The sequence below is a fragment of the Arvicola amphibius genome, chromosome 3, assembly GCF_903992535.2.
Source record: "Arvicola amphibius chromosome 3, mArvAmp1.2, whole genome shotgun sequence".
Taxonomy (NCBI): Eukaryota; Metazoa; Chordata; class Mammalia; order Rodentia; family Cricetidae; genus Arvicola; species Arvicola amphibius.
This window is the reverse complement of record NC_052049.1, coordinates 168,414,217-168,438,415: the sequence shown is the minus strand read 5'-3', so window position 1 is coordinate 168,438,415 and position 24,199 is coordinate 168,414,217. Positions and strand designations below refer to the sequence as shown.

The 24,199-nt window shown below is 47.7% G+C and overlaps 1 protein-coding gene across 1 annotated transcript in view; it reads left to right on the top strand.

Moving 5' to 3' along the window:
* Positions 1–14,425: 14,425 nt before the first annotated feature.
* Ephb1 (EPH receptor B1) overlaps positions 14,426–24,199 on the top strand; it is a 298,584-nt gene continuing 288,810 nt past the window's right edge. The window contains exons 1-2 of the mRNA XM_042054742.1: positions 14,426–14,495; positions 14,565–14,629. Coding sequence (XP_041910676.1) covers positions 14,426–14,495; positions 14,565–14,629 — 135 coding nt within the window. The remainder of the gene's footprint in view (positions 14,496–14,564; positions 14,630–24,199) is intronic.

Sequence of the window (24,199 nt, the reverse complement as noted above, 5' to 3'; positions counted from 1 at the left end):
AGGGAGACACATAGGGGGATAAAGAGCACTCATGCCACAGGGATCCCTTCCTAGTCACTGTGGCCCTGAGATCCATCACCAAAAGCAACAGCAACCCCCCTCCAGCTTCTGGGACCATGAATGCCATGTTAATGCCCAGGGCATCCTGGTTGTGATATAGGATTTGTTCAGCCCCTAGTTGAAAGTCGCCACAGAAGATTTGCAGCTACTGCCCAGCAGGCTCTGGGCTGTGACTTCACTGCACCCTCCCATCCCCCACCAGGGGATGCACCTGGTGTTCCCAGTTCCCACTTAGACTAGAGTGAGAGGGTGAGAGGACTCTCTGGCCTGCCCGTGCCCAGCCTGTGCCCAGCTGTGGAAATCCTTAGGACACCATAAGACCAGTGAGGGTGTTTGGCCTAGACCTTTAAATTCATCTGGGGACATTTTTGTGCAAAGGTGAGAGATTTGTGAGACTCATGGGGAGGACATTTATGGTACTGTGACCATTTGGGAGCTCAGGAAATGCTGGATGCCAGGAGCAAGTCAATGACATCAATCAGGAAACAAATACAAGTCTTCTCGGGCCTTTTTTTTTTTCTCGAGAGATCTTAGTGATAATAGAGAGGCTTTGGGAGTGTGATTGACAGGAAGGACTAGCCATGCTTTCCATGGCAAGGAGGGTTGGCCAAAGGTCCCCTCCCCGCTGCAGATGGGAGCACTATAAACTCAGAAAGGGCAGTTCCAGGGACCCCTGAGAACTATGCTCATGAGCCCCTAGGATCGCACAGCAAGCCAGAAATGTAATCTCATAGCCAAAACTGGACCACACTCAATTGGCTTCTCTCATGGATCTGCTGATAATATCCTATTAATCCCATCGCCACCTCGTGTATCGATGACAGTGGTCATGTGGTTTGACTGTTTAAGAAAAGGCTTAGAACTTAGTTAGGTCATTAAAAGCCATTCATAGCCAACCCCATGCTGAAAGCTGGGAGAAACAGCAGCATGATGGGCACCTGCCCTGCACAGCAAGACTATAGAGAGTTGGAATGGGATGCCTTAGTGGCTCCAGACACATAGAGGCCTCCTTGAAGAATGATGGTCTTCTGAAACCCTGGGACTTTTGAGCCCATTGGGTGAGGTTCCTGCATCAGGGATCTATTGCCAGATACTAGCTATTATTGGATGGTACAGAGCTGTGAGGGTATAGAGGGCCAGTGGGGGACTTACAGACCCTGACATCATTGTCTCTAAGTCCTTCTGCCCAAGGCAGAGATCACACAGAACCCAACACAGGGCACAGCTAAGTCAGAGCTGGAATGGTGTGGGTTACATCTCCAGGGCAGAGAGGGGCAATGTCTGGGCCTCAGAGGGATGCGTTGGGCCAACCTGGGAGTCTGAAGATGGGGGGATGAAGTGGAGGGGAACAGTAAAGCCGGTCACAAGTACTGTCATCACTGAGAGCTGTAGCATGGGGTAAAAGTGGCAGTCTGGCAGTGCTGGTCATGGTAAACACTAAGGGAGTATCGAGGGCCAGTGTTAGCCACCTGGTAGGAGCCACTCTAAGCGATTTTCTCTATTCTGATGGCCCCTGGGATCTCCACAGCTGAGTGCGAGTTGTGTCCCCCCTGTGTTTCTTCTGGCTAAATGTCATCAGCTACCACATCCACAACAGTCCAGTCTGAGGCTCCCTCTGCCATTACTGTTGCTACTAGGTGGCTCTGCATGAATCCCTGAGCCAGTATCATCTGAGAACCACTGAGCCACCATCACTCAGGATTGAGGACTCTGGAGGGCCTGGCAGGGAGAGGCAGACAGCAGCAGTGTGTTGCTGCTGATTAACAAGCCCAGTCCACCATCCATCGCTGGCCTTCATTAGGGCCTCCGAGACTCATTTTGCATGGGCACGTGGACTCTCCTCTCTGCTCTTCTCTGAGGTGATGGATGCTCACTGGGTGACTGCATCCTGTGCGGAGTGGGAGCCCTTCCCTTCCTGCACACAGGAGGGGGCAGGAACAGGAAGCTGATTATGCATGGTCCTTCAGCCCAAACTCATGGTTCTGTCAGGGTGGCTAGGGTAAACAGATTTCATCTCCCTTAAAACTCACGGGCCCGGAAGACTGGAAAATACCATCTCCTACATTTTAATGGCTCTTTGACACTCCTCACAAAACTGTCAGTAGGTAAACAGCAGTGGGCTTTGGGCCAGGTCTGCACAATCAGCTTGTGGGACATTCATCTGAAAGATGTTTCCTGGCCTCAAATCCCTGGGCTTGTTTCCTCTTTCTACCCTTGGTGACTGGATTGGACAGACTGGTTTGACCCAAGGTAACGAGTAAGGGGGCTCTGGCTGTAGATCTGGCTCAATGCACCTGAAGTCTGGGACTGTGTGTGGATGGATACCCAGGCTTCTGAGGCTTGCCGTGCCTGTGCCTATTGACATATTATGGCCAGTTTGGCTTCTGGATGCAGCTATTTGGTGCTCTTAAAGCCTAAAGACCTATTATGGGGTTCTCTGGTTGTAACAGCTTCAGATATTAGAAAGATGCACCTGAACTTGAGAAAGTGGCTTGTCATCTTAGAGAAGAGAATACAGAGAACGAATTGGAAAGGGAGCAGAGATAGAAAAAAGGACCCTAGGACCATGGCCCTTTAGGATATTTATGCTCCCAACAGCTACCTTTCATTTTCTTTTTCTTGACTTTTCTCTGGCATTTGTTGTAGCTGAGAAGCTATCAATTCTTAGATTCACTGGACTGTCTCTCCTCCTTCAGCAAATCTCATGGAGGCGGGAAGTTATGTTGTGGTGGCAGACCACAGGAGGGAGGACCAGGAGATAGCCAGTTCCCACCCTTCACGATGAGCAGGGGTGGGTAGAGCCAGTTCCCACCCTTCACGATGAGCAGGGGTGGGTAGAGCCAGTTCCCACCCTTCACGATGAGCAGGGCTGGAGATAGCCAGTGCCCACCCTTCACAGCGAGCATGGGAGTTAGATATCTAGAATCTGGCCAGGTCTCTCCAGGTGAAGCTGAAGAACTTGGGTCATGAAGAATCTCTGATTCTCATTACAAGCCACACACTCTTAACACAACTGCCTTTTGTAGACCTTATAGAACCTTCCAGAAGCTGCAGGAAGTACTTGCTGAATATTTCACTGACTTCCCTCAATTACCCCGTGAAGCAGACATTGTTATCCTCATTGAGTGGGTGACTGAACAGCAATTTTAAGGGTCTGGACCTCATGCTTGATGTCATACAAGTAGACAGTGTTAGAACTAAAGCTCACACTCAGGTCTGTCTGCTTCAAGTTCAGTATGGTCAGCATGCTGTCATGGTGGCTGTCCTCTTGTGTAGAGAGCTGCAGGACTAGATAGAGAGGGGACCCAAGATATGGGTGCTGCCTAACAGGGCTACCTATTTAAACCCCAGTGGCATCGGGGGCTTGGAAGAAGTAAATGGTACAGTCTAAAGAGGTGACTGAGGGGAGATTAATGATGATGCTGTATATGTATTTCCTCCTCGTTGGGGGTGGTGGTAGAGCAGTGGCCATGCAGCTTATGAGCATCAGAAATGTGACAAAGTTATAACATGGACAAGGCCACTCCCCAGGGTCATAGAAACAGAAACAACTGGTAGGGAGAGAGGGAGAGGAGCCTCCACCCACGCGAGCTGCTTGCAACCTGTGTAGGGAGCTCCAACGGATGCAAATTTCCTGAGTGGTCACCCACATTGGGGTCTGCCTTTCAGTAATATGGCAGAAAGTAACCTCAACAAACTCGCTAGTTCAACCAACTAGACTTGAGTAGAATCATTGCGTGGGTTTATCACTGTTTGTGATCTACCTGGGGTAAAGAGGTATTTGCACATCTCTTTCGCGTGTAAAGTCCCACAATAGACTTTTAGAAGGGGTTGCTCAGAGTTGAAGACAGCAAAGATGGTGTGGATCTTGGAAGTTACCACAGTCCTGGGCTTTCACCACCCGTAGGCTTGTAGCAATATCACCAGATCACAGCTGTTGGAAAGGGTTCACCACCCTCTACATTTAAGGAAGAGGAACTGGGCATGTTCATGTGGCCTGTCAATCTCCACATGCCTCCCGCTCTGCTTGTGAAGGAGTGCCCTGTTGATGCAGCCTGCAGAGTTCTTCCCAGGACAGAACAAGGTGAGAGGGTGTGGAGGCCCAAATGGAGAACAACTATCCTTCACGTGCTGGTATGGGGGACTTTGAAGGAGATACCTGGTCTCATTTACATCCGCGTGAAGCCCAACTATTGTATGGGAGACATCTAAAAAACGGTGTTTCCAAGTGTCTTACCCCTCTTGTTATGAGTTGATTTGTTGTTTCCTGGAAAAAAAGATGTCCAAGTCTTAGCTCCCTTACCCCGTACCTGGCAGTGTGACCTCAGCTAGGAACAGGTTTATTGCAGACATATCAGAGTTGGGTAGCTTCCTCTACAACATGACTGGTGTATTCTTAGAATACGTCCATAGTAAATAAAAGGAGAGAAGCCCAGGCTGAAGGTAGACTGGAGCTGAGTAGCTACAAAACACTAATAACCAAGCAATTACCAGAAAGGGCAAGGAATGCCTCTGCCCTACAGGTTTTAGAGGGAGTACGGCCCTCCTGACAGCCTGCTGCAAGAATTCTGGCCTCCATAATAGGAGACAATACCTTTCTGTTGTTTTTAGTGAAGCTCCCGCAGGACACAAGCCTACACACTCCCACACCACCGTGCGGTCCAGTCATACATGGGGATGAGGACGCAGAAGTCACCCTGGGATAGAGACCCCCTTTAATTGCTTGCTATGTTTCTTATATATCAGAACTAGGAGTCATAGAGACTCTGAGCCAGAAAGGGAGCGGATCCTTATAAGTCACACACCAAGTCCAGGGCTGGGTTGTTCAGAGAACAGAGCCCTTCCAAGGCATTCTGGCACCCCAATGTTGTACCCAATGTATCTGTTTCTCTAGGAGCCTGACTCAGAAGGGCCCCTGGTGGGAGGGGCATTGGAACGCTACCTAGCTTCCCGCTCCTTCCTAAGGTAGGCCCCATATGTGAACCAGTGCTGGACCTGGAGCCTATCCCAACCCCTTGAGGCACTGTGCTGTGACCCATGAAGGCCGTGACTTCTTTTATTTACCATAAGTAATTATACCTTGAAACATAAAAGAGGCAGAAGGAGAAAGGCGTGGTGGGGAGGACTGCACAGATCTGTATGTCCTTTAAAAGAGCAAATTTCACAGTTTGTATTTCCAATTTGAATGCCTGTTCAGACTCATTCAATCAGTCAGTCATTCAACAGATGGGTTGGATTGGCTTATTCAGTTTACTCAAGCTTGTTTCTGTTCCTTGCTGGCCATTACCACCCATCAATCAATGGAGACATGAATAATAATAGCCTTCATTTGCCTAAGAATTATACTTGGCAAAGCTAGTAAATAGGTGTTAGTCACATGAGTGTACTTGATACAGAGTTTCTTTCAGGACCCAGTCCTATTGGCTGAGGGAGGTGCAGAAGGAGAGGCTTGCTGTTAAGAGACAAGACTTTTGACACCTAGCTGTGTAAGTAGAAGTTTTTGTCCCATAAGCCACTCCCAAGTAACCACACAGATGCTTAATATTAATTACAAATGTTTGGCCATTAGCCGAGGCTCGTTATTAACTCTTACATTTTAATTAACCCATTTTTTTTTAAATCTATGCTTTGCCATGTGGCTTAGTACCTTTTCTCAGTACAGCAAGCCCATTTCTCTTCTCCCTGCATCTGCTGGCGACTCCAGACTCCACCCTTCTCCCTCCCAACATTCTCAGTTTGACTCTTTCATCCAATCTCTTCCTTCCCAGCTACAGGCCAGTAAATTCTTTATTAACTCATGATAATAATGCATATTCACACTGTGCAGAAGGATTATTCCAAAGCATAGCTGGACTGTGGTTTATTCACTACTGGGAATTGAACCTGTGTCTTTAGGGTTATTGACTGCTTTGGTGGAGGAAGCAGGCATGCAGGGAAACTCGAAGCCAAAGCCACAGCTCTGTCCCCTCTTGGTGCGCAACACAATAGCTCACAGCAGATGCTGAGGAAGTGAGAGTTACTCAGAGCAAGGCTCTGAGGCTCCATGGGTAGAACTAGGGCAGGCTTTAAGACCTACTATTTCAGTGATGGACAGATGAAGAGGCCATTCCAGGAAGGAGGAACAGGGAGTGGAACAGAGGTTTGCTTTGAGGGATCTGTTTGGAGGAGGTATCTCTGTGCTGCAAATATGTTTTATTACCATTGGTTAATAAACAAGATGCTTTGACTTATGGCAGGGCAGAATATAGGTAGGCAGGAAAACTAAACTGAATACAAGGAGAAAGAAGGCAGAGTCAGGCAGATGCCATATAGCTGCCAAAGGAGAAGGATTCCAGAACCTTACCTATAAGCCACAGTCTTGTGGTGATACACAGATGAATAGAAATGGGTTGATTTCAGATATAAGAGCTAGCTAGGAATATGCCTGAGCCATTGGCCAAACAGTGTTGCAATTAATACAGTATCTGTGTGATTATCCAGGTCTGGATGACCAGGACACTAAAGCACAGTCTCCATCTCCATCTCTGGATTACAAGGGCTTGGCAGGGCAGACATTAGTAACAATCTCCCAGTCAGTAGAGAGTCTGGAAAAATCATAAAGTAGGGAGGGAAGATGTGCTGAAAGAGGAATTTCTAGAAGATAATGTTAAATCTGTGTCTCTGAGTTTTGGTATTATAAGACAATCTAATGACACAGGAAATCTTAATGTTAAAGGGATGTGCCTATCCCTGCAGAGCATGCCTCTTGCTACTCTGTCCCTGCATAAATGTTTCCCGGTTGAAGCATCACTTGAACAGTATCTTTGGGCACACCCAACTGTTTTCCTGATGTATGTTTGGGGGCTCATGTTCTCATGCACACCCTTCCACAACTCTACTTATAAGTGCGTAAGGAGGGGCTACTGTCAGACCCTCAACTGTAGGCAATGCTGTGATGACTGTCATGAAATAGGCCCTTTCCCACCTTTCTTAGGCAATTATTTCCTCTGTACAAACTCTTCTGAGTGACGTCATTCTATGGCTGGAAGGGCTGATGTTGAATAAAGCTTCCTTTCCTGTGGTCATACAGCCTCCCCCAAAGCTGAATGTGCCACACATTCAGCAGCAGATGATGAGGATTCAGCAGCACAGAGAGCGGTTGGGTGGGGCTTCTGGTGACATACCACTTGGGACGTGGGTCCCAGGATGTAGGGATGGAGCCTGGAGACTTGGGGTGCCGGGGATAGGAAAGAAATACACAGAGGAAACAGGGGCCTTGAAGGAAGAAGCAATGGAAGTTGGTGATTGTTTTAATAGAAAACTAAGGAAAAGAAGGAAATCAAAACCAAATACCAGTGGCTGGGGAAATAGTTCAGTTGGTAAAGTATTTGCTCTACAAGCATAAAGAATTGAGTTAAGATCTCTGGCACCCACATAAAAATCCAGACTCTGTAGCAAGAAGGATTTGTAATTGCTACTGGGGAGGCAGAGACAAGTAGATCTCTGAAGCTTGATGGCCAGACAGCCTAGGCAAGTCTTTGAGCTCCTGGCTCAAAAAGAGACCCCGTCCCAGGGAATAAAATGTCAGTCAGTGACCTCTGTATCTCTGACCTCTATCTGCACCTGCATACACATGTGCATGTACAGCCCTGTATGCAAACATATGCATATATATATTACACACATACATATACTGCTGAGATTTTAAAAACAGGTGCTAGGGAAGGGTGGCAGGGAAGTTAGTGTGGAGGAAGAGAAGATGCAGAGAATGAATGCAGAAAGGTTTAGGTGGGGTGGGCCCATGGGCAGAAGTGGAGTATGGAAACCTACTTGGAGTCCATTCTCACTGCAGCCTTCTACAGCTGTTTTGGACCTAGGCTCCAGATCTGCTAGAACACGGCTCTATTAAGAGCCTGGCTGGTGCACTTAAGAGTTAACAGTCAACCAACCCTATCCTCAAACGCAGAGCTGGCTAAACCTCTTCCTGGGTTCATTTCAAGCCAATTCAGTGGAACAGGGACCAAATCCTAGGTGGCTAGTCTGTACTAGTGCAGGAGGCTTGGACTTGCTAGGAAATTTGGCTTCGTCACCTATGGTGTTGAGACCCTGTTGTAGGAGCTGAGGATCTAGAGGGCCACGACACATCTGAAGGACCAGGCAGATGTTATAGATGTCATCCATAGGCTCTAACAAATCTGGCTTGCCCAATGTGCAGGGCTGAGGCTGACTTGCCCAGTAAGGCTGGGTTTTGGGTAGCATGGAGGTCTCTGAGAAAGGCGGAAAACTTGGCTGTGCTCACTCATGGTCTCTAGAAAACCCTGGAGCTTCAGCTGGGGCTGAGGATAGTCACCTTAGGTCTACCAGTAAGGGCTATGTCTTAGGGCTGTGCATGTATGCATGTACGCATGTGCATGTATGAGTTTGTGGTGTGTGAACAGTGGTAAAAGTGTCCCGGTGCTTTCAAGAGCCAAGAACTGGGAAAAGGGGGTAACAAGTGCCGGCTACTTGTCAGGGCTTAGATGTGCTTACCCATGACCCTACTGTAGTCAGACTTTCTTTGGACCACCAGTTCCCAAATAATGACATGGAGACATTTTATGAATTATGAAAGAATGGCATTAGCTTAGGCTTGTTCCCAACTGGCTCTTAAAACTTAAATTAACACATTTTAATTAATCTATGTTCTGTTATGTGCCTCGTTACCTCTACTCTTTACTCGGCATCCCACTTCCTCCATGTCTGGCCGGGGAATTTCCACCTTTCAGATTCTTCCTAGAGTTCCCATCTCTGCCCCGAAGTGCAGCCTATCCTTTCCTACCTAGCTATTGGCAGTTCAGCTCTTTATTAAACCAATCAGAAGGTGCCTTAGGCAGGCAAGGAAGGACAGAGACACATCTTCATACCTTGTGATCAAATATCCTGCAGTACCCTTTTAAAACTCCTTGTTCATTAGTATCCCTGCATGCCACCTTCCTGTCACTCATGGAGGACAGAATTGCAGGTTTATTTGGATGAATATTGGGTTAGTTTCTGTTTCCTGATTGGCTGCAAGCTCCCTAAGAGCTGCCTTGTCTGTCTGCCCTCGTTTTATTTCTGGAGTCTGCACTGTGCCCCACCCCCACATATTCCTCAAAAGCTTTTGTACAAGGATACTCAAACACCTTTTTTGCCACCACTTTACAGTCCCCTCTCATGATTCCTTGCAAAAGAAGGAGTTGGGGCTGCTTAAGCCATGTCTGCCATGGGGCAAGAAGCCTAGCTTCTCGTATCCTGGTTCAGGGAGCACAGCATGCTGTGGCTCCCAGGTTCAGGAGTCTTGGGGACTAATGACAAAGGATCGCATGGTGGCATTGCTCTGTGTTTGGTGGCCTTGTCTTGTCAAGTACACATCAGGCATTGCCTCAGACGCAACTGGAAGCCACTGTTCCTCATTCTTCTGGGCCTGTGTATATTGTTACTGCCGTGGAAGGACTTTGTAAATCAACTGAATGTCTAATCTATGTCTCTCCTAAAAAGAATGGCTGAGCCGAACAAAGAGAGCTTATTTATCTCTCTTTTATCACGACAGGTATCTAATTCCCCCTCAAATATCAATACATCCACAGATGCCAATGGAGACAGAAAGAGAAACTGCCATCAAAGCCAGGCGGCAGCTGCCTCTTTCCCCATAGAGGAAGCCTCGACCAGGACTTACCACCTAGACTCCCAGGCATGGTCCCACCCGTTGCTGGATGGGTCATGAGGTTCCTATGCAGAAGTTGCTAAAGAAAAATGTCCCCTGGGGTAAAGAGTTCTTTCTGCCAGGTTTCTTGTCGCATCTTCCTTTTGCCAGTCAGCCCGACTCTTGCCAGAGACCCCTTCTGTCTCCCCATTTGGACTCCCACTCTATTACCTTCAACCTGCCTTTGCCCTTCCCAGTGTTGATCTGAAGGCCACTCCTTCAACTAGTCAAGGATATCAGCAGGGCCCCTGGAGGCCCACTGATACCCCTATGCAGAGGAGATCAGCAGGGCCCACGGAGGCAGACCCACTGATACCCCTATGCAGAGATCAGCAGGGTCCACGGAGACAAACCCACTGATACCCCTATGCAGAGGAGATCAGCAGGGCTCACAGACACAGACCCACTGATACCTCTATGCAGAGGAGATCAGCAGGGTCCACAGAGGCAGACTCACCGATACCTCTGTGCAAAGGAGATCACAGGGCTCACAGACACAGACTCACTGATACCCCTATGCAGAAAACCCTTGCACATTGCCCTGAGTTCTCTAGTCACCCTCTAATGGGTGCAGTCAGAACAGGAGGCTTTTCAGACTAGGAGGTGAAACTTTACTTCCTGTCCACGAGCTCATTCAGGGCACACATCCATCCTCACCCATCGCTGTGTCCTAGTGTGTATCACTGACTCCCCTTTCAACCCTGCCAGGAAAAGGGAGAGGGGAGTGGGTTGGAAATGTGTCTTTACCTGCCTAGAGACACCTTATGGGGGCATCCAGTGCATTCGATTCTCCCCATAGACCAGGAACATAAGCTAGGAATGACTATAGCAATGATAACACAGCTTTGCCCCCCCCCTCTTCATTGTCTTACCTATGAGACCACATTCTTCAGATGAAGAGGGAAGAGATGGAGGTGGTGAGAACTGGGTCCTGGACCTGCCTTCCCAAACCCAGTGTTTTTTCCATATGCGATCCCAGAGGGGCAGAGCCTAGGAGGCAATGGGCATGCGTCCCAGAGCCCTGTCCCCTACAGGCATCTTTGGATCTGACAGCAACACATGCCCTTCCAGCTGGTCTGGTCCCTGTGCCACCATTTGAGAGCAGAAGTGACGGTAAATATTTAATTGTGCCTCCACCATAACTTTCTGCCAGAGCTCTCAATATGCTTTATAAATGCAAATGAGTGGTCGCTTCCTCTCCAGGGAGATGTAAACCTCCCCAAATCACTTTGATTCAGTCCCCCACCAGAGTGGAAAGCTGTAATCAGGAGCTCCCCATGCCAGAGGAGCAACTAACCTTAATCACAGGGAGTGGATGGTTCACGTGTCTGCTGTCCTCTGTCTCCACGCTGGACAGGATGTAAGGTGATGGATACCTCTTGCTGCAGTTTCTGTCCAATCGATTGCACGGAAAATACTACTCAGAAGCAGATTCAATTACATTCTAATGCAGGCACCTATGACTGTTATGGAGACTGAGGTTGTATTTATGGAATTAACAGAACAAAGGAGTCCCTGGAAGGCTTCGGAATGCAATTGCATTCTGAGTTTAGTTCTGGACTCCATTTACTTTGCCCCCATCATCCCCTTTAGTGAGAGTCTGTGGTTGGTGCCGATTTGCATTCTGGGAACTTTTGTGGCTTCATGGCCCAAACAGAAAGTGTTCCCCTTCCTTTCCTTTCTCCATCCCAGAGCTGCAGGAAGCTTCCAGATCTGCCTGGTAGGACTTGTGTTGTGATTTGAGGCTTTCGATGCCAGGGTGGGAAGCTAGCTGTGTGACTTTTCGGAAAGTTACTCCCCTCTCTGCGCCTTGGTTTCCTGTTCAGTCACATGAGTACTTTCGTTCCTGCTTCAGACCCACCTGGCAGAGATATTTTAATGATCGCCGCGATGAGCTTCTACAGGGGCTCCTGGAGTACCTTCTGAGAAGTGTATTATGTAAATGTGTTATGTCATTATGATTGTTGTTAGTGCTGTGAAGTGGAGATGAGGGGAGACGGGACACTTGCTCTTCCCAAGGACCCCAGCTGTCGGCAATGGGAGGGGAAAAAATACTCGCCATACCAGCTCTGGTATTTTTCATGTGAGAGCACAGATCAACCCTAACCCAAGCCCAAAGAGGGCAAGAAAACGCAGCTTTTCCTTCTCCTAGGCAATTCCCAAATGTACACTCTGTATCTGCTAGGGTAGAGATGCTAGCCATGCTGCAGGCATGGTGCACACTGTCATGGGGCAGGGGAGGCTTCCTGTGGCCATGTTGGTCCTAGTTCTACAGAGATCTATGTGGCATGAATTCCACACGGGCTCCTGGTGTCTTCCTGGCCGTTGTTTATGGTTCATGAAGGTCCTTCTTTGTGGGTCTTTCATTAGACCTGCTCAGGCTCTCATGTGCCCTTCTTTAGTGCCCATTAGCTGGCGAAGTCACTAGATGCTGGGATGGTGGCTGTCCAGGGCCCTGTGTCTGGAACTGACTTCCTTCTTGGGTTCTGGGGTAGGCAGCTTTCTGGAGAAGCACTGACCAATGAATTTATCAGAGACTTCTTTTCATTGTTGAGCATGTGCGCCTGTGTGTGTGTGTGGGGGGGGGGGGGTGTGATGTGTGGTTGGTGTAGTCTGTATGCGTGTTGTGTGTATGGTAGATGTGGATTTCATGTGGGTAGTTGAATATGCACAACTCCTGCTCAGAGATTGGAAGGCTACAATACTTTTGTCAAAATGTCCATCCTAGTCAAAACTATTCACAAACTCAATGTAGTTTCCATCAAAATACCAATGACATTCTCTACAGAGCTAGAAAAGACAATTGCAAAATTCTTATGAAAAGAGACATGATTCAGGATACATAAAGCAGTGTTATGCCAAAAGAATGAAGTGGGATGCATCATAATGTGTGACTTCAAAACATACCACAAAGCTATAGTAATCAAAAGAACATAGTATAAGACAGCTAACCATTGACAAGAGCTTTGAGAACATATATTGGAGAAATGATAGTCTCCTCAATAAATGGATCTGTCAAAGCTGGATATACATGTGCAGAAGAATGAAACTAGATCCCCACTTCTCAGACCAGCAAGAGAACAAGGGAGATTTGTGATGTCAAACTTTGGATTCCACACACATATACATACATATGTACCCATGCACATGTGGAGACTCATACAAATGTGTGCTCAGTACAAACATACACCAAACTATGATTACTACATTGTTCAGTAATTCCAGGTCTGAATACATATCTAAAAAGGAATGGAATCATTGTATTAAAGAGAAACTTCATGCCTGTGTTTATTACAGCATTATTTATAAGAGCCAAAATGTGGGATCAACCAACATAGCCATTGGAGTTGAGAATGTGGTGTATATGTATGTATATATATATATGTATGTATATATATGTATATATATGCATGCTAGAATACTATTGAACCATGAAGAAGGCTCAGTATGCGATGTTGGTGATGATTTGGAAGGACTCCTACGCGATAGTCCCAATCTGGAAAAGAATGAATATGTGAACAAATTGAGATGCATTCATAAAATGAGATTCTACTTAGCATAAAGAAACGATGCAGCCGAGTGTGGTGATACACGATTGTTCTCCCAGCATTCATGAATTGGAGTGGGGAGAATTTGGAGTTCAAGGTCAACTTGGACCTCATCACAAGACCCTAGCTCAAAACAGCTCCCCCAACCCCAATACCAACAAAATAACAACAAAGTAAAAATAATTGCATTTTCAAAGTATGATTTTATCTTAAAACTGTTATGATGGCGTAAATCACAAACAATCCCACACTAGTTTGGAATTATGATTAATAGAATGGTTATTTATTTAAAGGGGAAAAACTTACAGATCACCGTCCCAGACAACAGCCCTCTGCGCAATCAGGAAGGGAGCCTAGTCGTCAGAAGCGAAGCCGGAAGCCAGAGAGCAAGCGGAGGGAAGTGGCCGCATTTTTAAAAAGAGAGACCATGCCCCAATGGGCTGGTATCTCAGCAGCTATTGGCTGAAGGAGCAGAAGGAGCTCCCGCAACACTGTTATCCTGAAAGCAGCCAGATAAAAGCAGTACATAGTATGTAATTCAATTTCTGAGAATGTAAAGACAATGCCTTTTGCTTTATAATGACAATGGATCAACCATTGCCTAGGGGCAGGAACAGAATGGGTTATGAGCCAGAGGTTAAGAAGGTCAACAGGGAATAAAGAAATGTTCACCTGCACTTGTCCTAGGGTTAAAACATAGTTCATTCCTGCTTTGGACCTGCCCTTTGTCAAATTTCCTAAGCCCTTGTCAGGTTATTGGGGAAGAGAGGGTGGGCATATGTCTGTCCCAGGGCCAAAGAGACTTGAGGGAAGGTAGAGATTTAGGGGAGCAATTGGTGTCTGGGAATTGCCATCCAAAGGCAACACCAGGGAGGAGGCAGGGGGATTTGCGGGTTGAGAAGAGAGGCTGGAGAAGCAGTCAGGTATGGAGGAGGATACACAGAGGACCCAGCAAGGCTAGAGAAAGGCGTAGAGTTTGGCTCCTGATTCAGCACTGCCCTGAGAAAGCCCCTGGGTAGAGTGGTGTGATGTGGGTAGATGCTGGATGTGGGGAACAAAGATGTGAGTGCAAAGGTGGGTCCTGGCACACAGTTAACTGAGGCGTCCTGGAGCGAACATGAGGTCTGCGGTGGATTTCAGCAAACTCTGTCCCCTCACTGTGTCTTGGTTGTCACCAAAGAGCCTAAGTGTGAAGATACCCAAGGATATATACGATCACACATAGCTTCATGCACTGCTCTTTTTCTGATTTGCAGAAACGCTGATGGACACAAGGACAGCCACTGCAGAGTTGGGATGGACGGCCAATCCTGCTTCTGGGGTGAGTATCAGACCAGCATCCTTCAGTCATGCAGGGAGATCCTGAGTCCATAGGGTGGCTGGGAAGTGAAGGGCTTTCCTAAAGCCATACATGTGGGGAGCAGTGCACAGAGGGAATGCTGGGCGTACTACCTATCCAGAGGCAGCACCTAGGGGGTCTCAGATCTGTTCCCCTGTGTGTGGTGCAGAGCATCTTGTGACCCAGTCTTTTCAGACAGCAAGCTTCTGGGCAATGCAGACTATAGAATGGGGACATTAACACTAATGCCATTGTAACACACTGGAGCTGGTGGTCAGAAGTTCTGAGGCTGACTTGCACCTGGAGCTTGCTTTAGAGACACAACCTTAATTGATTTGGTCAGTGTACATGTACCTGGCCAGACCCTAGAGCTATGATGATTAGCTCTATGATGCTCATGGTCTCCTGGGAAAGCCAACTATGTTCATGGATGAGTTAGGGTGCATCTCTTCTGTGGGACACTGGAGAGATAAGTGGACGTACATGACACAGAGCTGGGAATGAGGAACCCAGGGGTGGGGGAGTGAGAACCTCTTCGCAAAGAAAAGGTTTGTGTGAGCTGGATTGGGGCAGGGTGTAGTTTAACAGGTGGGGCAGGAAGTGCTGGGGAAGATGTTCTAGGTAGGAGGGACAACTAGTCAAATGGTGGGTGATGAAAAGACACACAGAGGTGGCACAAGTCTGTGTGTGGACCACAGCAGGGGATGGGGAGTGTCAGGATGAGGTGGGGCAGAATAGAACACAGCACAGTCAGAAGGTCCTTGGGTTTTTAATCTTCCAGGAGATGGAGAGATCTGGGCAACAGAGTAAAAGGGCCACACTGTTGATGGGGCGCGGAGAACTGCTGGAAGGAAGTCATGGGGTGGCTCCTTTAGGTGCCTTGGGTGCATCAGAAGAATCAGATTTAAATGCTCCACCCACAGAGCCCTTTGAGAAGACTGAAGGAGCGGGGGTCAGCAATGATGGACCACAGTGAGATAGAAGAGATAGAGAAGATGCCCGCATGTCCTACTCAGTGATTGGCTGGCTCTGGGGCTTAATGATAAAGGGAGAGTGCAGGGGGATGAGGAGGATCTTCTTCCCATGCAAGAAGTGAAGTCAAGTAGAGCAGGGTGGCCCTAGGCTTCCTCACCTGCCCCTGGCTTTCTGTGTTCCTGTGTTTCATAACATGCATGTTTCATAGCAGATCTTCAGCACCACAGATACTCACCTTATGCTAAGACCTCCTCAGGTGGTGGTCAGTGGTGCTCCCCAGGGCTCTCACTTCTACCCCTGACCCCAACCCCTGCATTTGCAGGTTGCATTACCAGGCATAAGTACAATGTCTTGGGTCAGGATGAAGATAGTAATCCCCAAAAGAATGAGATAGGACCTAGAAAAGGATCCAGCTGGACAGAAATACTGCTAGAGATACTGTGGCCAACCAGAGGACACCAGTCAGCTCCAATTGTACTTCACACAAAGCTGATGAGATGACCAATCTAAGACGCCTGGATAGCCCAAGCTTGTTCCCTCACAGATCTCATGACTCTTGGCTGGCTTGCATGTGCTTATAAAGACCATACATGATTTGTAAATGTCCCTCCCTTGATTTGTTTTTTCTTTCCCTTTCCTCTTGCACACAACATCTGTCTTCTTAAACATTCCATCTTTTTCCGAGGAAGATGTTCCTTGAGGGAGACGTTCAAAGTCAAGTGATGCCCTTTCGAGATGGCAGCTGTCTAGCTGCTCACGGTCTGCCCCTCCCACTTGTTCCTAACGTGGCACGAATTTTCTTATAGGTATTCTACAACCAGATAAGTAGTCAACTGATGCTCCAACACCTGCTGAGCTTGTCTGGCTTAGCACAACCGGTGGGATGCTCAGGCTGGTCCTTGGTCTCGGTTGAGAGGGCTATCTTAAAGACTATTCTTCCATCTTGTGGTCTTTTCTCTCTGTTGTCATCCTGAGTAGAGGCTGCTAGTGCTAGTAACTCACCCATGGTTCCCATATCCAACTTCGCACCTTGCCTTGGGTTCTCAGAGACTGTCTGTCTCAACACAGCATAAGCAGAACTTACCGCCTTCTCTGCCACATCCATAGGGTTACAACCACCTTAGTACAGAGCAAAGGCATGAGATCAAGAGCAATCCTCCACTCTCCCATCACATGGCTCTGTTCATTTGGCCCATGCTTAAGGACACCTTCTCTGTATCCCAGCTCTGTTGGACCCTTTCCTGCTCCATCGCAGATCTTCTAGGTGTCAGGAAGGTTTTCACAGTGGCATCCATCACCACTGTAGCGTTTACGTCTCTCTATGTTACCATAGAGGAAGCAGTGATTAAACAGTCTAAGTCAGGAGGAAGTAAAGTGAGGGGGAATGTGGCAATAGAGGGGAGGGGATGAAGACCATGTGGGACATGGAAGACCAGAGATACTGGGGACATGGGGACACATTTACCTTTTGAGGAAGCAATTCCTATTCTGTTGAAATCCAAAGACAGAGATCAAAAGGTATCTGGAGAGGTCCGTGTGCTCTAGGTTGGTGGAGGAAGCTATGGAATGGAATCTATTCTAACTTCCTGCCTGCTGCCTGAGACTGGGATTGAGGTGTCTGACAATGAAGTTGTTTAGTCTTGAGTATGAAATTTTGGGAGGTGGAGAGCATTTACATGAACTGCTACTGACTGTTGGAGGGAGGAGAGGTAAGCTCAACAGGAATGTGGCTAAGGCTAGGGCCACGCTGTGAGTGAAGACCAGCAATGCATATGTGTTGGGCCAGTCTACAGGGTCTCTGTCACTTGCCTGACTCTACCTGGAGAGATGGCAGTGGATGTACCCAGAGTTACATTGTGCAGGTATAAGGGTGAGATTGAAGGACAGAGGAGCTGAGCCCAGCGAGAGGCTGTTGGCATCTTATGGACTGACTGTGCTGACCAGAGGAGTCCTGGTAAGACTGTAGAGCAGGTGTGTAGACACATGCGAGACCATGATGGCTTACTAAATTAGCTCTTACTCTAGCCATCAGTTAATCAAGCTGGGGAAGGGAACTGGGTGGTGTCGTTAGGTGAGCCTGGAGAAAACTTTGAGTTAGGTTTGCTCTGTCTTAAGAAGGAACCGCTCCGTGCTTCCCAAGAAGGGAGGCAGCTGGCACTGTGACAGTGGCACCATGACAGGTGCTGTCCCCAGCACATGGCCAGCTTGTTGGGTTCCACAGAGAGAGCCTAAGTGTCTACTCTTCAGTTTGTGTGGCTGTCCATAAACCTCTGTGGCTGTATTTGAGTACAGCCTGATCTAGGCTTGGCTAACCACCCATACCTAGCCCACAAGCCATTTTCAGTTTGTTGTTAGAAAGCTGATTGTAATATTATATGTCAAAATCAGAACATATTTATGCCCAAATTCAAAATACTGCTTGGTAATTAAACACTCGCCTTTAATGTAAGCCTCTTGGTTTAATCAAAATCACATGCTACCCAGTGAATAGAGGGAAAAGGTAAAAATCACATTACAAATGGACTGTAGGTGCTGAGGGCACCTACATGTGAGGGCATTCCAGTGAGGTTCTCCAGGAACCCCCTTCCTAGACTGGGTCCATCCTTGTCCTGCCAGCCCTCCACAGTGTAGGACCCCTGGGCAGTGGTGAGTTCAGAGAGTCTGGGGTGATCACTGCACTGTAAATGGTGGCCTTTATGGACCCATGCTCCCCAATAGTCCTGTTTTAAGGTGCTGCCTGGCACTTCCCATTCTTGCCTTCCTCCCTGACCCTGGGCTTCATTATCCATGTTTTCAAGGCCCAGAGGATGAGTCTGCTCTACTTCCACGTCCCTGGTGCCAGCCTAGCAGGGCACAGGCACCAGGAATGTCTGTCAGCCGAACAAGGGATACCTCTTTGCATCTGTAACCCAGGGCTCTAAACGAAGAGATGCCCAGGGCAGGTTCATTATAACTCTGACAGAGTTAGTCCCAGGCCTTGCAATATTAACTGCCATTAAAGAGCTAGTTAGCAATGCAAATAGCACTACCTCGGAGATGATCCCATGAAGGAGAATGGATACCTAGAAGGTGTCTGTCTTTTCAAACTCCCACTGGAATGTGTTAGAGCCAAGTCTGGGTTCCTCTGAGAGCCAGGCATATTCAGTTTCCTTGTTGGAAATCCAACCCCAAAGTTCCTTTACTCTCAAAGGGCTCACACCAAGCTCACCTACTATTGCACCTGAGCCATGGATGGCCTTCCTTTGTGTCAGTTCCTGTGTCTGTGATGTGAGTCTCTCAGAGCGGACATCTATGAAGTTCTCATCTTCAAAGACGGCTTTGTATGCTTCCAGACTCCATATGTATCCATGCTGCCTCTCGGAATCACCTTCACAGCCAGTGGCATGTGGAGTTGACTATTTTAATACTAGCCTTTCTTCACCAAGGCTTGCTAGAGGAGAATTGCAAAGGGGATCCAGAATCAAGCCTGGCAAACCCACAGTTTGAGTGAACGGGCTTCTGTGTGCTCTCTGTGTATAGTTAGCATATATATGCATATGAATATATACATACACACACATATATATTTTATGTGTGTGTATTTGAATATATGTGTGTATATATGCACCTATATGTGCCTGTGTTTGTGCATATAATTTCTATGTATGCATGTATATGTTTATGTTTGTATATATTTGTATGTCTTGGTATATATCTGTGTATATGTGTATATTTATGTTTATATGTATATACATTTGTATGCCTTTACATTTCTATACGTGTATCATTATATGTGTGTATCTGAATATACATGTATATTTATGTGTGTATCTATATGTCTGTGTAGATATACATGCTTGTGTAGTATAGGTGTCTTAAGTATGGACAGATGAAGTTAAGTGAGTTTTACCCAGGCCTCTCTAGGCAATTCTGTGGTGTGCTGGGAGGGTTATTGAACTGATAAGTGCTAAACTTCTGGGGCCAGCTGCTGAGACAGGGAAGAGTCCTGCCTGAAAGTCTCTATCTGGCCATTAACTCTCTGCACGAGCTGCAGGCAGTTGTGAGGCTTTTCCGGTTGTCCAGGTGTGGACTGTCTGGGTCACTTGGCAGCCCCGGCTACGTCCTCCATCCTCAGATCTTGAAGGCGCCCTTGACAGCTGCCTCTCCTGGGAGTGAGGAAAGTACACTCCGGAGAGAAAGCTACTCCAGTAACTGCGCGTCTCTTCTAAGGCCAAAGAAAATCAATTCTGATTTTCCTGGGCTGGTGAGTGACAGCCCAGTGGAGCAGCAGCCTAGGCCCCGGGGCCATGACATCAGATCTCTGCTCACATCCCCACCTGGCTGGTCCCTGCCCATGTGACCAGGGCCTGCCCTTTAGACTCCCTCCTCTCCTCTGCTCTGTGGAGTAAGAAGAGCATCACACAGGATACAGAGAAGGTTCTCATTGGCAACTTCTTAGGAAGCACTAGCTGGTTCTCAGCCCTCTGGAGGGCTCAATCTATTCTCCTCTTCCTTTGATGACTCAATCCTGCTAATTAGGATAGAAACGCCCCGAGCTGAGTTAGGGGTAGATCCAAGTGAGATTTAACTGGGAGAGAACAGGGTTTTGTGAATGGAACTTCCCCTGTTTGACTTTGGAGTCATGCCAGGAGCAGGAGGGCAGAGGATGCGGCCGGCTGTGCTTTCTCATACTGTATGCCGGTCTGAGCACTTGTAGCCTGGTGACTGGATCCTGGTGGCTACCCACAACATGTACTCCGCCTTCGTCAGGACTTTTGGTGGTCACTGACAGAAAAGCACAAATCAGCCTTGGAGGAAGCAGCCTGGCTCATGGCTACAGGTTGGGCCAGTCTAGATCCTAGGGGGTAAGCTGACTCCCCTCAACACCCCACCCCCACCTGTCTCTTCTATTCTTCTTTTTCTATCTCCCCAGCTCTTTCTCCTGCTTAGTCTCCCACAGTATTGGGTATTGGTGATGCAGCTCCTCTTTCTCACAGTATTGGGTCCACAGAAGCTCCTGCCTTTTCCCTGTCACCCATCTTTATGCCAGGAAAGAGGAAACACCTGCTGCTGGACACTCAAGCCCTTGCATTAAGTTCTACTTGGGCCCGACTGACTGGGCTTGGATTCTGTACCCACCCTCAGAGTCCTCGTTGCTCACATACAGCCTGTGTCTGCTCTGTGTGGACCTAGGCCCAGCAGAAGGCCAGGGACTGAAGGGAATGAGGAATTAGCTCTCCGGGGGGAATCAGGGTATAAATTCCAGACAGGCTATTAGATGGCAAATAAAAATGGAAAACAAACAAACAAGCAGAAGAGGCCTGCACGAACTAACCTCTGGGCTTTCCCAGGCTCCATCTTACTGGTAAGGAAACTAAAATGAGGAGCAGCTGATAAATTACCTCAGATCACATGGCTAAAAGGTGTCCTGGTTGCCCTTTGACCTCTGGTGGACTGATCCCCCATGGTACAACTAATGAGATGCCTGCTTAGAACAAGCCGCAGATGTGAAGTGTGGAAGGCTCAAGCCGAGTCGCCCATGAAGTCCAGGAATTCAGGCACGGTGCGGGAAAGGTTTTATTTCTCTCACAGCATGAGCCATGAATGGAACTCTTTCCTTAGCTGTTACCCAGGAATTAGTGTGGCTTTCTCAGCCAAGAGAGGCCAGCCCCCCTGCTGGTGGCCTCTGACCCCCTGATCTCTCCTTCCTCCTCCCTCCTCCCCTTTCCTCTTCAGGTAAACCACTGAGCTAAGTCAGAGCTCCCCACCCTAGGTCTCCCACCCACTCTTTATCTTTTTCTCTCTCTACCAAAAGGCCTGTAATTAGGAAACATTAGCAGGCTCAAAACAGCTTTCATACCTGAAACATCCTCCCTAATTGCTCTCAGCCGAGCTCTTCCCTGGCTATTAATGTCACTTTTATGAAGCAATGAGGAGCAAAACACCCGAGGCACTTAAAACATTTTTTTATATAATATGCGTCTTTTAGGGATGGAAGTTTAAAATCACCTGCCTGACAGAGAAGTGACAGACAAAGGCATGGAGGGCTCAGGACTAGAGCCAGGAGGTGGAGCCTCCTGCAGGAGATGGACGGTGTTCTAGGACATTCAGAATCTCTCTCAGAAGGAAGAGGCCCAAAGGCCTGGTGAGGCAGGAAGGTTGGTGGGCACTAGATGGAGCTTCGGGGGAGGAGAGTTGGGTTGACTTGTGTGTGTGTGTGTGTGTGTGTGTGTGAGTGATGTGTGGGGGGAGCGAGGGGGTCGGGGGTTGAGAAAACCTTATTTCTAGTTTACTGGATTAAGGGACCTTGGGAGTTGTGGCTTTCCAGAGTCTTGATGTCACACCAAGTTCCTTTCTTTACCTTAGAAGTGACTCACGGATGCATCCAAATGCCTATTATATTAGGTCTGTCCAAAACCTCCAGAGGTCACTCAGACCCACCTCTCCCTTTTCGGAGAAGACATGCCCCAGAAAAAAAAAGCAATTGCCTGAGTGGCTCACCCATGACAGTCAGGTTCCATCTCAGGTTGGAGCACACAGGCAGGTGGGCCTGTGTGTCTTTCCCCCAAGCCAGATCCAGCTCGTTTGTGCCCTAATAGGCATACCCCATGTTGACTGGAACAGATGGGTGTCTTTTGTCTTCTCTCAACCCCTCCATGGGAAAATTGTTCCAACCCTGAAACTCTTCTGAAAATGGCATTGACAGCTCTTCGGATAGTGAAAGAAAGGAGGGCTTCCTGAACCTTGGCACCCAAACGGAGTAGAGTCCACCAGCTCTTTCACCAGGACTCATAGTACTCAGCTAGGAAGTCTGAGTGAAGGGCGGAGCATCAGAAGCAAGGTGAGGCTGACTTAGGATGTCAGAGAAGGGTTCAGGGTGATGGCTCAGTTGGCAAAGTTCTTGATGCACATGCATGAAGGTATGAGTTTGGATCTGTAACACCCATGTAAAAAGTCGGACTACTATCCCAGTGCTGAGGAGGTGGAGACAGGGATACCCACATGGCTTTCTGGCCCATTGGTCCAGTCAAATCAGTGAGCTCCAGATTGTGAGAGGGCTCTTGTCTCAATAGTTAAGGTGTAAACAATTGAGGAAGGCACTCGGTATCAACCTTTGGCCTCTACGTATATGCACATGTGCATACACTTACATATGCACCTGTACACACAAACATGAATACATACGTAAACTGCATACACAAACACATGTACTTGTGCGTGCACACACAGACACACACCGACACACAGACACACATGCACAGAGACACACACAGACACACTCTACACACATACACACACATACACACACACACACACACACACACACACACACACACGCACACATGGTGCTTGTGCATGTCCAGAGAAGATGCTCAGAAGAAAAGAAACAAAGGGAATGTCAAGGTCATCAGAAGAAAGTGAAGACTCTGTGCCCACGCCTAGGGAGGATGGATCTCTGCAGAAATGGGGCAGCTCCCTGATGAAGCATTCCTTTCATTAACACCTACCATATTTATAAAGGGGCAAACCCAGGATTTGGAAGCTGATGTTCTGGGAGTATTTCCATTTTCTGCTAAGGTCCTTAACTTCTCTGGGCCCATATTCTACATTTATAACATAAGCGATTTAAGAGTTTATTTACAGAGTGACAGGGAGGATTTAATTTTGTTTACCTTTTTTTTTTTTTTTTTTTTTTTTGTAAACTACAAAGCCGAGGGCAATACTGGTTGCTTTGACTAGTGCCAGTGGCGGCACTGACTCTCTTTAGAGGGCCTTAGCTTGGGTGGGATTAGGGTGGGAACAAGATAAATGTTTTGGCATTTCTATTAGGCCATTTCTTCTATTGGAATGCCAGAGAACACACCCTACTATTGATAGCAGGATTTCAATGAACTTCTCCCACTACTGGTTACCCTGAGTTAAACACTGGCCTGGTGTACCAGGTTCCAGGATGACAAGTATCATCTCACTGACTCTTACCAGGGCCCTGAAAGTACATGTCATTTCTTCTATTTTTTCAGTGGTGTCATTAAATCTCAGAGCCATTACTCAAAGTCACAGCACTGAGACTGAGCCCGTGACTGTCTGACCACAGAGCTCACTCTTGTTCCACTACAGAGAGGGGACCATAGATGATTAAGGAACCAGAGGGCAGGTAGGCAATGAGCAGAGGCCAGTGTTTCTAATACTCTACACAGGGAGACAGGAGGCTGCAGCCACAGCCCAGAAAGTGAGTGCCTAATGACTCCGTCCGTCTTTCTTTCTTTCTTTCTTTCTTTCTTTCTTTCTTTCTTTCTTTCTTTCTTTCTTTCTTCCTTCCTTCCTTCCTTCCTTCCTTCCTTCCTTCCTTCATTCCTTCCTTTCTCCCTCCCCCCCTCCCTCCCTTCCTCCCTTCCTGTCTCTCTCTTTTAAACAAACTTGACAGGGACCGCTAGAGCAGGTAGTTTGTGATATGAAAGTTTAGGGGCAGAAGACAGTAAGTCTAGGTGGAGCATGAAGTAGGGAGCCCTGGTCAGAAATCCAAGAAGATGCTGGTGGTATCTAGAGATGGGAGGACCTAGGCAATGATGCAGGGCCTTTCATGGGTCCCTTTCCATC